The 14,646-nt window shown below is 46.5% G+C and overlaps 2 protein-coding genes across 4 annotated transcripts in view; one reads left to right on the forward strand and one right to left on the reverse strand.

Annotated features, from left to right (window-relative positions):
- The window catches only part of LOC110511897 (luc7-like protein 3), a 383,846-nt gene that overhangs the window by 229,344 nt on the left and 139,856 nt on the right, over positions 1-14,646 (reverse strand). The window lies entirely within an intron of this gene.
- LOC110538728 (voltage-dependent T-type calcium channel subunit alpha-1I) overlaps positions 1-14,646 on the forward strand; it is a 154,595-nt gene that overhangs the window by 57,913 nt on the left and 82,036 nt on the right. For 2 of the 3 annotated variants that reach the window (XM_090193955.1, XM_090193953.1), the window contains 4 exons: positions 2,681-3,032; positions 3,296-3,699; positions 9,355-9,506; positions 14,280-14,465. In XM_090193955.1, coding sequence (XP_090050081.1) covers positions 2,681-3,032; positions 3,296-3,699; positions 9,355-9,506; positions 14,280-14,465 — 1,094 coding nt within the window. Of the gene's footprint in view, positions 1-2,680; positions 3,033-3,295; positions 3,700-3,731; positions 3,903-9,354; positions 9,507-14,279; positions 14,466-14,646 lie in introns of those variants that run through there. The other variant, XM_090193954.1, reaches the window with a different exon arrangement.

Raw genomic sequence — 14,646 nt, forward strand, 5'->3', positions numbered from 1 at the left:
TATCTTTATGTTTGAAGCCTGAAATGTGGCAAAAGGTCGCAAAGTTCAAGGGGGCCGAATACTTTCACAAGGCACTGTATCTATTCGATGATAAGTCATTCGTGGCAGTTGGGTTTCTCCTCTGAAGCAAATGGAAAAATGCATGCATCTGGAGATTACGCAATAATTGCAACGGAGGACACCAAGCGAGCACCTGGTAAATGTAGTCTCTTATGGTCAATCTTCCAATGATATGCCTACAAATACGTCACAATGGTGCAGACACCTTGGGGAAACGACAGAAAGTGTAGGCTCATTCCTTGCGCATTCACAGCCATATAAGGAGACATTGGAACACAGCGCCTTCAAAATCTGGGGCATTTCCTGTTTGAAATTTCATCTTGGTTTCGCCTGTAGCATCAGTTCTGTGGCACTCACAGATAATATCTTTGCAGTTTTGGAAACGTCAGGGTGTTTTCTTTCCAAAGCTGTCAATTATATGCATAGTCAAGCATCAAAATATCTTGTTTAAAACGGAAACGTTTTTTTATCCAAAAATTAAAAGAGCGCCCCCTATATCGAAGAAGTTAACAGAGAGAGAGAGAGATAGAGAGAGAGAGAGAGAGAGAGTATTAACGGAGCGAGAGTATTAACACAGAGAACGTAGTAACACAGAGAGAGTAGTAACAGATAGAGAGAGAGCGTGAGAGAGAATTACCACAGAGAGAGAGAGAGAGAGAGTATTGAGAGAGAGAGTATTATCAGAGAGATATAGTATTAACAGAGAGAGAGAGTATTAACAGAGAGAGGGTATTAACAGAGAGAGAGAGCAAGAGAGAATTACCACAGAGAGAGAAAGAGAGTATTAACAGAGAGAGAGATAGTATTAACAGAGAGTATTATATACAGGGTATTATAAACAGAGTGTATTATATACGGAGAGTATTATGAACAGAGATAATTATAAACAGAGATAATTATAAACAGAGATAATTATAAACAGAGATAATTATAAACAGAGTATTATAAACAGAGAGAGGGTATTATAAACAGAGAGTATTATAAACAGAGTATTATAAACAGAGTATTATAAACAGAGTATTATAAACCATATTATAAACAGAGTATTATAAACAGAGTATTATAAACAGAGTATTATAAACAGAGTATTATAAACAGAGTATTATAAACCATATTATAAACAGAGTATTATAAACAGAGAGAGTATTATAAACAGAGAGTATTATAAACATTGAGTATTATAAACAGTATTATAAACAGAGTATTATAAACAGAGATAATTATAAACAGAGAGTATTATAAACAGAGAGAGGGTATTATAAACAGAGAGTATTATAAACAGAGTATTATAAACAGAGAGAGTATTATAAACAGAGAGCAGTATTAACAGAGTATTATAAACAGGGTATTTTAAACAGAGATTATTAACAAAGTATTATAAACATAGTATTATAAACAGAGAATATTATAAACAGAGTATTATCAACAGAGTATTATAAACGGAGAGTATTATAAACAGAGAGCATTATAAACAGAGTATTATTAACAGAGCATTATCAACAGAGTATTATAAACGGAGAGTATTATAAACAGAGAGCATTATAAACAGAGTATTATTAACAGAGTATTATAAACAGAGATTATTATAAACAGAGAGTATTATTAACATAGTATTAAATACGGATAGTATTATACACAGAGTATTATGAACCGAGTATTATAAACAGAGCGTATTATACACCGAGCGTATTATAAACTGAGAGTATTATAAACTGAGAGTAGTATTAACATAGTATTAAATACGGATAGTATTATACACAGAGTATTATGAACCGAGTATTATGAACCGAGTATTATAAACAGAGCGTATTATACACCGAGCGTATTATAAACAGAGTATTATAAACTGAGAATATTATAAACAGAGTGAGACATTGTGTCTACTTGCATTGGGTATCATCTTTTATTTATTTTTTCTGTCTCTCCTGATAACACTCTGTTAGAAACTACAGCCTCCCTAGACCTTTAGAATGAGTGCTAACATCACACTAGCGTCGCTAAGGGGGAAACAGCACACAAACAGCACACTTTATTAGCATCAATGCTATCTTGAGAGGAAAAACCAGCAACAGTGTATACTGTATGTTCGGGTGGGTAGAAGGTGGACGACCAATACTGAAGGAGACATACTGTTTACATCTAACTCCCAAGTGATGAGACCAGAGGCAGATCTTGATTCTAATGATGAAGGAATGATTGTCTAATGTGTTAGAGATATTCTGCTTGTCATTTGTTAGTATAATGTGTTACTCCTCTGGCCATCACTAAAATAAAGTCCTGCTTTATGTATTTGCCCTCCTACTCTCTTCCACCTCCTCTTTGGCTCTGGCCTCTCTACTCTCCATCTATTATCATCCGCCTCTTTCCCTCAGTGTGCAGTAGAGGTAAACCTAATGAAGTACCTCAAGATATGTCTGGAGGCCTGGGGTCCCCCTGATTGTTATTCACTAATCTCAAAGCCAAAAAGTGAATCTTGCGCGCGCTGACCAGCAGCAACTCCATTATAGACGCCCAGTGGTCTTCCACTGTATGTATCTGTGTGTGTTTCTGGTTGGCCTTCAGCACTCACTACAGTAACTCTGTGTTTGTAACTCACCTCTTACTATCCACCACTTCACAGATTGGCTCGTTCTTCATGATCAACCTATGTCTGGTGGTCATCGCCACCCAGTTCAGTGAGACCAAGCAGCGCGAGCACCAGCTGATGCAGGAGCAGCGGGCCCAGTGCCTGTCCTCCTCTACCCTGGCCAGCCTGCATGAACCGGGGGACTGCTACGAAGAGCTCTTCCAGCTGGTCTGCCACATGCTGCGCAAGGCCCGCAGGAGGTCTGTAGCCCTGTATAACCAACTGAGAGGAAGGCCTCTGCCACCACCGCCCACTAGAGGGAGAGGAAGAGGAGGAGGAAGAGGAGGAGGGGAAGGAGGAGGGAGTGCGAACGGAGGGGAAAGGCATCACCTGAGGCAGCCACGCCGTAAGTGGGAGGCAGTGGGTGGGAGGACAAGAGAAAGGGTTTTTGTTAAATGTCTAAACTTGAACTTTAACATGATATTTGCCTCTTTCACATTGTTTCGTGCGAGCCAGTGCGATGAGTCTTGTTTAATCTCTCGACTTTCAAACCTCTTTGGCGCTAGCGAACGCTGGCTTACATGGATATAGTGCGACAATGTGAAAGTGTCTATTGATGCTGTTAATGCCATGCTGATTCTCTCACACTCCCTCTCCATCTTTCATTAGAAACTCCCTGTCCTCACCAAAGCAAGCTGGACCCAGTCCACAGCTCCCAACCCCTGGGCAACTCCATCGCCCTGGCCGTCCCTCAAAACACAGAGGACTGCCCTCAGTGCGCTGCGGCACTGTCACTCAGGGAGGGGGCGGGAGCTGTGGGTGACTCGGCCAATGGGGAGGAGGAGGGGGCTGTGGAGGAGACGGACAGGGAGGAGAACCACTTGGAGGAGAAAGCGGAAGAGGGGGAGGGAGTGAAGAAGAAGAGGAGGTCGTGTTTTGGACACTGTAAGGACATGTGGGATGAGATGAGGAAGAAACTTTGGGGCATCGTGGAGAGCAAATACTTCAATAGAGGAATCATGATCGCTATTCTCATCAATACTATCAGCATGGGGATAGAACATCACAACCAGGTAAATATACTATTCTCATCAATACTATCAGCATGAACATCACAAACAGGTAAATATACTATTCTCATCAATACTATCAGCATGAACATCACAACCAGGTAAATATACTATTCTCATCAATACTATCAGCATGAACATCACAACCAGGTAAATATACTATTCTCATCAATACTATCAGCATGGGGATAGAACATCACAACCAGGTAAATATACTATTCTCATCAATACTATCAGCATGAACATCACAACCAGGTAAATATACTATTCTCATCAATACTATCAGCATGAACATCACAACCAGGTAAATATACTATTCTCATCAATACTATTAGCATTGAAAACCACAAAAGGTGAACTATAACACAGTCAGGGAGTACAGCACATATATACAATGTGCACAACAACAGTATTGCTCTTCAGTCCCCAAAGCTAACCCAATGACTTTAGCTTAGTGGGCTAACAAGGTCGAGATTTGTCCAATGGATGACAAGTAGTACAAGTCACTAGAAGTCAGATATCAGATGACGAACATGGAGCACTATCAATATGGGAAGTTATTGTTCCATTATACACCCACCACAACGATATCAGTAGAAAACAGCAGGGCAGGTACACCTCAACCTGCTTTTGGTGCTGGCTGGCTGGCTGGCTGACTGACTGACTTCTCTCCTGAGAGAGACAGAGGAAGAGAGGAAGGGAGGGAGCTGCCTGTGTGGAAGGGGTGTGGTAGCTTCATGCCAAAATACACCCACCCTGGCTGTTACATAATCATTCCTACCTCCCTCAACCCCTCTTTCTCTATCTCTCTCTCGCTCTCTCCCTCCTGTCTCACACCCCTCCTTTCCCTGCCTCTTTTAGTCTCCCTCCTCCCCTGTCTCTGTCCATCCCTCCCTCTCCCTTCTCCATTCTGTCTCCCTCCCTCCCTCCCTCCCTCCCTCCCTCCCTCCCTCCCTCCCTCCCTCCCTCCCTCTGTCTTCATCTCTCATCCACCCCCTCACTCCTTGACGACATGCAGAGGAGTCGGTTCTCTCATTTCTGAAGACTCTAAAAATAACAGAGGGATGTGGGGAGAGGAGGAGAGGAGGACAGGAACTCACCGAGAGAGAAGAGGGAGCAGACTCCTGTTACACAGCATTTTCAGCTCTATTCCTGTACGAATTTACACGCACGCACACACCACACACACACACCATACACACCACACACATACACCACACACACACACACACACACACACACACACACACACACCAAAAGCATTACACATACCACACAGACACACCACACACACACCACACACATACACCACACACACACACACACACACACACACACCACACACTCCAACAGCATTACACAATGGTCTCTCTTGGCAGAGGCAGAGGCGGTGTGTGTTCTGCAGTAGATTTGTAAGTGTTGTTCCAGGGGGTTGTGTTCTAGAACTGAAAGTGTATGTGTTTCCCTCTTTGGTAACAGGGCTTACTGAAACTTCATTTGATCAATCCCCTGAGGGAAGGATTACATGACATGTGTTTAGAGCATACAGTGAGGATATGACCTTCACTAGATGTCCTTCGGATTAGTTACTTGTAGTCTTCATTCAGAGTTTCTGTGTATGTGTGTGTGTGTGTGTCTGTGTGTGACTACATCTCTGACTCATCAGCATTCATCTTTCACATCAATGGTAGCATGACTGAGAGGCTCCCCTATTAGCATGTATATACAGCATGTGTGTGTGTGTGTGTGTGGGGGGGGGGGGGGGGGGGGTTACGCATTTATATTCAGTAAACATCCAAAGATAAAAACAAGAGAACTACAAAGAGAGATGGATGGAGAAAAGAGAGGGAGAGAGAGGGATGGAGAAAAGAGAGGGAGAGAGAGGGATGGAGAAAAGAGAGGGAGAGAGAGGGATGTGCATGCAGGGAGGTGCAGGTATCTGTGAGGGAGGAAATGAAAGACAGGAAGGAGAGATGAAAGGGTAAACAGGTGAGAGGAGAGGGAGGGAGGGAGGGAGGGAGGGAGGGAGGGAGGGAGGGAGGGAGGGAGGGAGGGAGGGAGGGAGGGAGATAGAAGGTGATAGGAGGAAGAGGAACATGGAGGGAGATAGAAGGAAGAGGAACGTGGAGGGAGATAGAAGGTGATAGGAGGAAGAGGAACATGGAGGGAGATAGAAGGTGATAGGAGGAAGACGAACAAGGAGGGAGATAGAAGGTGATAGGAGGAAGACGAACATGGGGGAGATAGAAGGTGATAGGAGGAAGACGAACATGGAGGGAGATAGAAGGTGATAGGAGGAACATGAAGGGAGATAGGTGGTAGGAGGAAGACGAACATGGAGGGAGATAGAAGGTGATAGGAGGAAGACGAACATGGAGGGAGATAGAAGGAAGAGGAACGTGGAGGGAGATAGAAGGTGATAGGAGGAAGAGGAACATGGAGGGAGATAGAAGGTGATAGGAGGAAGACGAACATGGAGGGAGATAGAAGCTGATAGGAGGAAGACGAACATGGAGGGAGATAGAAGGAAGAGGAACGTGGAGGGAGATAGAAGGTGATAGGAGGAAGAGGAACATGGAGGGAGATAGAAGGTGATAGGAGGAAGACGAAGATGGAGGGAGATAGAAGGAAGAGGAACGTGGAGGGAGATAGAAGGTGATAGGAGGAAGAGGAACATGGAGGGAGATAGAAGGTGATAGGAGGAAGACGAACATGGAGGGAGATAGGTGATAGGAGGAAGACGAACATGGAGGGAGATAGAAGCTGATAGGAGGAAGACGAACATGGAGGGAGATAGAAGGTGATAGGAGGAAGACGAAGATGGAGGGAGATAGAAGGTGATAGGAGGAAGACGAACATGGAGGGAGATAGAAGGTGATAGGAGGAACATGAAGGGAGATAGGTGGTAGGAGGAAGACAAACATGGAGGGAGATAGAAGATGATAGGAGGAAGACGAACATGGAGGGAGATAGAAGGAAGAGGAACATGGAGGGAGATAGAAGGTGATAGGAGGAAGAGGAACATGGAGGGAGATAGAAGGTGATAGGAGGAAGACGAACATGGAGGGAGATAGAAGGTGATAGGAGGAAGACGAACATGGGGGGAGATAGAAGGTGATAGGAGGAAGACGAACATGGAGGGAGATAGAAGGTGATAGGAGGAACATGAAGGGAGATAGGTGGGAGGAGGAAGACGAACATGGAGGGAGATAGAAGGTGATAGGAGGAAGACGAACATGGAGGGAGATAGAAGGAAGAGGAACGTGGAGGGAGATAGAAGGTGATAGGAGGAAGACGAACATGGAGGGAGATAGAAGGTGATAGGAGGAACATGAAGGGAGATAGAAGGTGATAGGAGGAAGAGGAACATGGAGGGAGATAGAAGGTGATAGGAGGAAGACGAACATGGAGGGAGATAGAAGGTGATAGGAGGAAGACGAACATGGAGGGAGATAGAAGGTGATAGGAGGAAGACGAACATGGAGGGAGATAGAAGGTGATAGGAGGAACATGAAGGGAGATAGGTGGTAGGAGGAAGACGAACATGGAGGGAGATAGAAGGTGATAGGAGGAAGACGAACATGGAGGGAGATAGAATGTGATAGGAGGAAGAGGAACATGGAGTGAGATAGAAGGTGATAGGAGGAAGACGAACAAGGATGGAGATAGAAGGTGATAGGAGGAAGACGAACATGGGGGGAGATAGAAGGTGATAGGAGGAAGACGAACATGGAGGGAGATAGAAGGTGATAGGAGGAAGAGGAACATGGAGGGAGATAGAAGGTGATAGGAGGAAGACGAACATGGAGGGAGATAGGTGATAGGAGGAAGACGAACATGGAGGGAGATAGAAGCTGATAGGAGGAAGACGAACATGGAGGGAGATAGAAGGTGATAGGAGGAAGACGAAGATGGAGGGAGATAGAAGGAAGAGGAACGTGGAGGGAGATAGAAGGTGATAGGAGGAAGAGGAACATGGAGGGAGATAGAAGGTGATAGGAGGAAGACGAAGATGGAGGGAGATAGAAGGTGATAGGAGGAAGACGAACATGGGGGAGATAGAAGGTGATAGGAGGAAGACGAAGATGGAGGGAGATAGAAGGTGATAGGAGGAAGACGAACATGGGGGAGATAGAAGGTGATAGGAGGAAGACGAACATGGAGGGAGATAGAAGGTGATAGGAGGAAGACGAAGATGGAGGGAGATAGAAGGTGAGAAACATATCAAATAGAAGAAATGTTTTTTTATTGACCCATCCCCTCTTCAGGGGCAAAATCAACTTTGTTTTATATTTACATTTTTTTCAGCTTTTTACATATAAATTGTACTCACATTTCATATACAGTACATGCTACTTTTATACACAGTAATTACACAACAAAAACATTATTATCATACATGAAATAGGTTGAATATTTGCGTAATGAAAACTCCCTTCAGCCCAGCATCCCACATAGTTCTTGCCTTAATTTCTCTCATGAATGATTTGATTTCTCTAAAGAGAAACGGCCCGTTGATCTCACAAAAAAGAAATACATGGAATTCAAGTAATTGAACCTACGTTGGCCAATTAGTTATTTAATAACTCCAAAGATAAGGACATCTGGGTTAATCAGTCAGCACTAGATCTCATCCCCTCCTCTCTTCATCCCCTCATCTCCTCCACCATGCCTGCCAGTGGAGGAGGGGGGCTCTGTTCTTCTCCTCTTGTTTTCTTCTTTCACTGAACTGATCCATGGAGAGATATTGATCATAGGGAGATGGGAGTGTCTGGTATTGAGACAGAGTGAGAGGGAGATGGAGGGAGAGAGAGATGGAGAGAGAGAGAGATGGAGAGAGATGGAGGGAGAGAGAGGTGGAGGGAGAGAGATGGAGGGAGAGAGATGGAGAGAGAGAGAGATGGAGAGAGAGAGAGATGGAGAGAGAGAGAGAGAGAGAGAGAGATGGAGAGAGAGAGATGGAGAGAGAGAGAGATGGAGGGAGAGAGAGATGGAGAGAGAGAGAGATGGAGAGAGAGAGAGATGGAGAGAGAGAGAGATGGAGGGAGAGAGAGATGGAGGGAGAGAGAGATGGAGAGAGGGAAGAGAGAAACACAGGATTTAGAGGAGAAGAAAGAGTTTCTTGGCTAGCCTTTATGTCTTCTGTCTTTGATACAAATTGCACTGGTGATCACAGATGCAATCTGATCAATATCATGTGTGTGTGTGTGTGTGTGTGTGTGTGTGTGTGTGTGTGTGTGTGTGTCTGTTCATGCACTAATCGCTCTTCGAACCAAGCACAATCTTCCGGACAGAAAATGGCTGCACCCTCCCTCCCCCCCGGTCTCTCTGAAAACAATAACATGACATTTTAGGCCAGTTTCATATTGTCTCTTTTCTCACTTTCATTGGTTAAAGCTACGGCGCCACTGAGCTGGATCTAGCTCACTATATCAAGTTGTGTAGCTTGTTGTGTTGTGTTGCAGTCTATGTGACAGGTTTGTACAGGTGTCTCAGTACTGAACTGTGTTGGTTGTCTGCAGTTTCATATTATTCAATTGTTGAAGGCAGCATTATAATACCCAAATAACCTACCATATCTTGCTGTCTTCATTCCTCCATCTCTTTAAACGTGTTTCTCTCTCTGCGTTCCTTTTGAATCTTGTCTCCCCCATCCAGCCGGAGGAGCTGACTAACGTGTTGGAGATCAGTAACATTGTGTTCACCAGTATGTTCACCCTGGAAATGATCCTCAAGCTGACCGCCTTTGGCTTCTTCGCCTACCTGAGGAACCCCTACAACATCTTCGACGGCATCATCGTCATCATCAGGTCGGGGGGCCTTCCCAACATGACCACAGAATGTTACCAGAACGTTACAGGAATGATGTTACAGTTACCATGTCAGAATGTCACAGCTTTGGGATGTCAGTTGGAATGTTAGAATGATGGATAATGTATTGGGCGTTGGGTTGGCATTGGAAGATTCTGACAGCTGAATGTTCCCGATGGTTTCAGTTGGGATCAGAGGGGAAATTAGGAAACCTTGCTGTCTGGATTTGTGTCTTCTATTTTCTTCTCTTCCTTTCTCTGCCTGTCTCACTCATCTTTTCTCCTCTCCCCTTTCTCCTCACTCCCCACTCATCTTTTCTCCTCTCTCCTTTCTCCTCACTCCTCACTCATCTTTTCTCCTCTCCCCTTTCTCCTCACTCCTCACTCATCTTTTCTCCTCTCCCCTTTCTCCTCACTCCTCACTCATCTTTTCTCCTCTCCCCTTTCTCCTCACTCCTCACTCATCTTTTCTCTCCTCCCCTTTCTCCTCACTCCTCACTCATCTTTTCTCCTCTCCCCTTTATCCTCACTCCTCACTCATCTTTTCTCCTCTCCCCTTTCTCCTCACTCCTCACTCATCTTTTCTCCTCTCCCCTTTCTCCTCACTCCTCACTCATCTTTTCTCCTCTCCCCTTTCTCCTCACTCCTCACTCATCTTTTCTCTCCTCCCCTTTCTCCTCACTCCTCACTCATCTTTTCTCCTCTCCCCTTTCTCCTCACTCCTCACTCATCTTTTCTCTCCTCCCCTTTCTCCTCACTCCTCACTCATCTTTTCTCCTCTCCCCTTTCTCCTCACTCCTCACTCATCTTTCTCTCTCCCCTTTCTCCTCACTCCTCACTCATCTTTTCTCTCCTCCCCTTTCTCCTCAACTCCTCACTCATCTTTTCTCTCCTCCCCTTCTTCCTCACTCCTCACTCATCTTTTCTCTTCTCCCCTTTCTCCTCACTCCTCACTCATCTTTTCTCCTCTCCCCTTTCTCCTCACTCCTCAATCATCTTTTCTCTCGTCCCCTTTCTCCTCACTCCTCACTCATCTTTTCTCTCCTCCCCTTTCTCCTCACTCCTCACTCATCTTTTCTCTCCTCCCCTTCTTCCTCACTCCTCACTCATCTTTTCTCCTCTCCCCTTCTCCTCACTCCTGGCTGATTCTTTCTCTCCTCCCCTTTCTCCTCACTCCTCACTCATCTTTTCTCTCCTCCCTTTCTCCTCACTCCTAGCTCATCTTTCTCTCCTCCCTTTCTCCTCACTCCTCAATCATCTTTTCTCTCCTCCCTTTCTCCTCACTCCTCACTCATCTTTTCTCTCCTCCCCTTTCTCCTCACTCCCCACTCATCTTTTCTCTCCTCCCCTTTCTCCTCACTCCTCGTTGATCTTTTCTCTCCCTACCCCTTTTCTCCTCACTCCTCACTCATCTTTTTCTCTCCTCCCTTTCTCCTCACTCCTCACTCATCTTTTCTCTCCTCCCCTTTCTCCTCACTCCTCGCTCATTCTTTCTCCTCTCCCCTTTCTCCTCACTCCTCAATCATCTTTTCTCTCCTCCCCTTTTCTCCTCACTCCTCACTCATCTTTTCTCCTCTCCCCTTTCTCCTCACTCCTCACTCATCTTTTCTCTCCTCCCCTCTCCCCTTTCTCCTCACTCCTCACTCATCTTTTCTCTCCTCCCCTTTCTCCTCACTACCCACTCATCTTTTCTCCTCTCCCCTTTATCCTCACTCCTCACTCATCTTTTCTCCTCTCCCCTTTCTCCTCACTCCTCACTCATCTTTTCTCCTCTCCCCTTTCTCCTCACTCCTCACTCATCTTTTCTCCTCTCCCTTTCTCCTCACTCCTCACTCATCTTTTCTCCTCTCCCCTCCTCACTCCTCACTCATCTTTTCTCCTCTCCCCTTTCTCCTCACTCCTCACTCATCTTTTCTCTCCTCCCCTTCTCCTCACTCCTCACTCATCTTTTCTCTCCTCCCCTTTCTCCTCACTCCTCACTCATCTTTTCTCTCCTCCCCTTTCTCCTCACTCCTCACTCATCTTTTCTCCTCTCCCCTTTCTCCTCACTCCTCAATCATCTTTTCTCTCCTCCCCTTTCTCCTCACTCCTCACTCATCTTTTCTCCTCTCCCCTTCTCCTCACTCCTCTTTTCTCTCCTCCCCTCTCCCTCTCCTCACTCCTCACTCATCTTTCTCCTCACTCCTCACTCATCTTTTCTCCTCTCCTCTTTCTCCTCACTCCTCACTCATCTTTTCTCCTCTCCCCTTTCTCCTCACTCCTCACTCATCTTTTCTCCTCTCCCCTTTCTCCTCACTCCTCACTCATCTTTTCTCCTCCCCTTTCTCCTCACTCCTCACTCATCTTTTCAACTCTCCCCTTTCTCCTCACTCCTCACTCATCTTTTCTCTTCTCCCCTTCTCCTCACTCCTCACTCATCTTTTCTCTCCTCCCCTTTCTCCTCACTCCTCACTCATCTTTTCTCCTCTCCCCTTCTCCTCACTCCTCACTCATCTTTTCTCTCCTCCCCTTTCTCCTCACTCCTCACTCATCTTTTCTCCTCTCCCCTTTCTCCTCACTCCTCAATCATCTTTTCTCTCCTCCCCTTTCTCCTCACTCCTCACTCATCTTTTCTCCTCTCCCCTTTCTCCTCACTCCTCACTCATCTTTTCTCTCCTCCCCTCTCCCCTTTCTCCTCACTCCTCACTCATCTTTTTTCTCCTCCCCTTTCTCCTCACTCCCCACTCATCTTTTCTCCTCTCCCCTTTATCCTCACTCCTCACTCATCTTTTCTCCTCTCCCTTTCTCCTCACTCCTCACTCATCTTTTCTCCTCTCCCCTTTCTCCTCACTCCTCACTCATCTTTTCTCCTCTCCCTTTCTCCTCACTCCTCACTCATCTTTCTCCTCTCCCCTTTCTCCTCACTCCTCACTCATTGTTTCTCTCCTCCCTTTCTCCTCACTCCTCACTCATCTTTTCTCCTCTCCCCTTTCTCCTCACTCCTCACTCATCTTTTCTCCTCTTCCCCTTTCTCCTCACTCCTCACTCATCTTTTTCTCCTCCCCTTTCTCCTCACTCCCCACTCATCTTTTCTCCTCTCCCCTTTATCCTCACTCCTCACTCATCTTTTCTCCTCTCCCCTTTCTCCTCACTCCTCACTCATCTATTCTCCTCTCCCCTTTCTCCTCACTCCTCACTCATCTTTTATCCTCTCCCCTTTCTCCTCACTCCTCACTCATCTTTTCTCCTCTCCCCTTTCTCCTCACTCCTCACTCATCTTTTCACCTCTCCCCTTTCTCCTCACTCCTCACTCATCTTTTCTCCCTCTCCCCTTTCTCCTCACTCCTCACTCATCTTTTCTCCTCTCCCCTTTCTCCTCACTCCTCACTCATCTTTCTCCTCTCCCCTTTCTCCTCACTCCTCACTCATCTTTTCTCCTCTCCCCTTTCTCCTCACTCCTCACTCATCTTTTCTCTCTCCCCTTTCTCCTCACTCCTCACTCATCTTTTCTCTCCTCCCCTTTCTCCTCACTCCTCACTCATCTTTTCTCCTCTCCCCTTTCTCCTCACTCCTCACTCATCTTTTCTCTCCTCCCCTCTCCCCTTTCTCCTCACTCCTCACTCATCTTTTCTCTCCTCCCCTTTCTCCTCACTCCTCACTCATCTTTTCTCCTCTCCCCTTTATCCTCACTCCTCACTCATCTTTTCTCCTCTCCCCTTTCTCCTCACTCCTCACTCATCTTTTCTCCTCTCCCCTTTCTCCTCACTCCTCACTCATCTTTTCTCCTCTCCCCTTTCTCCTCACTCCTCACTCATCTTTTCTCCTCTCCCCTTTCTCCTCACTCCCCACTCATCTTTTCTCCTCTCCCCTTTCTCCTCACTCCTCACTCATCTTTTCTCCTCTCCCCTTTCTCCTCACTCCTCACTCATCTTTTCTCCTCTCCCCTTTCTCCTCACTCCTCACTCATCTTTTCTCTTCTCCCCTTTCTCCTCACTCCTCACTCATCTTTTCTCTCCTCCCCTTTCTCCTCACTCCTCACTCATCTTTTCTCTTCTCCCCTTTCTCCTCACTCCTCACTCATCTTTTCTCTCCTCCCCTTTCTCCTCACTCCTCACTCATCTTTTCTCTCCTCCCCTCTCCCCTCTCCCCTTTCCCCTCACTCATCACTCCTATCTCCTATCTCCTCTCTCCTCACTCCTCTCTCCTCTCTCCTGTCTCCTCTCTCCTCTCTCCCCACTCCTCTCCTCTCCGCTCTCTCCTCTCTCCTCACTCTTCTCTCTTGTCTCCTCTCTCCTCTCTCCTGTCTCCTCACTCCTCACTCCTTTCTCCTCACTCTTCTCTCCTCACTCCTCTCTCCTCTCTCCTCTCTCCTCTCTCCTCACTCCTCTCTCCTCCCTCTTCTCTCCTCTCTCCTGTCTCCTCTCTCCTCTCTCCTCACTCCTCACTCCTCACTCCTCTCTCCGGTCTCCTCTCTCTTCTCTCCTCTCTCCTATCTCCTCCACTCCTCACTACTCTCTCCTTTCTCCTCTCTCCTCTCTCCTCTCTCCTCTTTCTTGTCTCCTCACTCCTCTCTCCTGTCTCCTGTCTCCTCTCTCCTCACTCCTCACTCCTCTCTCCTCACTCCTCTCTCCTCACACCTCACTCCTCTCTCTAAACTACTATCTCCTCTCTCCTCTCTCCTTTCTCCTCTCATCTCTCCTCACTCCTCACTTCTCTCTCCTCTCTCCTCCCCTGTTCTCTCTTTCTGCATCCATCTGTTTCATCCCTCCATCCATCTCTCCCTCTCCTCTCCAGTGTGTGTGAGATCATAGGTCAGTCTGATGGAGGTCTGTCTGTCCTGAGGACCTTCAGACTGTTGAGGGTGATCAAGCTGGTGCGCTTCATGCCAGCGCTACGCAGACAGCTGGTGGTGCTGATGAAGACCATGGACAACGTGGCCACCTTCTGCATGCTCCTCATGCTTTTCATATTCATCTTCAGGTATAGGCATGTGTGTGTCTGTCTCCTCTCTCTGTCTGTCTCCTCTATTTGTCTGTCTCCTCTCTCTGTCTGTCCCCTCCCCCTGTCTGTCTCCTCTCTCTGTCTGTCTCCTCTCTCTGTCTGTCTCCTACCCCTGTCTGTCTCCTCCCCTGTCTGTCTCCTCCCCATGTCTGCTCCTCTC

Source organism: Oncorhynchus mykiss, chromosome 12 (assembly GCF_057628025.1).
Source record: "Oncorhynchus mykiss isolate SJ-2025 chromosome 12, ASM5762802v1, whole genome shotgun sequence".
NCBI lineage: Eukaryota > Metazoa > Chordata > Actinopteri > Salmoniformes > Salmonidae > Oncorhynchus > Oncorhynchus mykiss.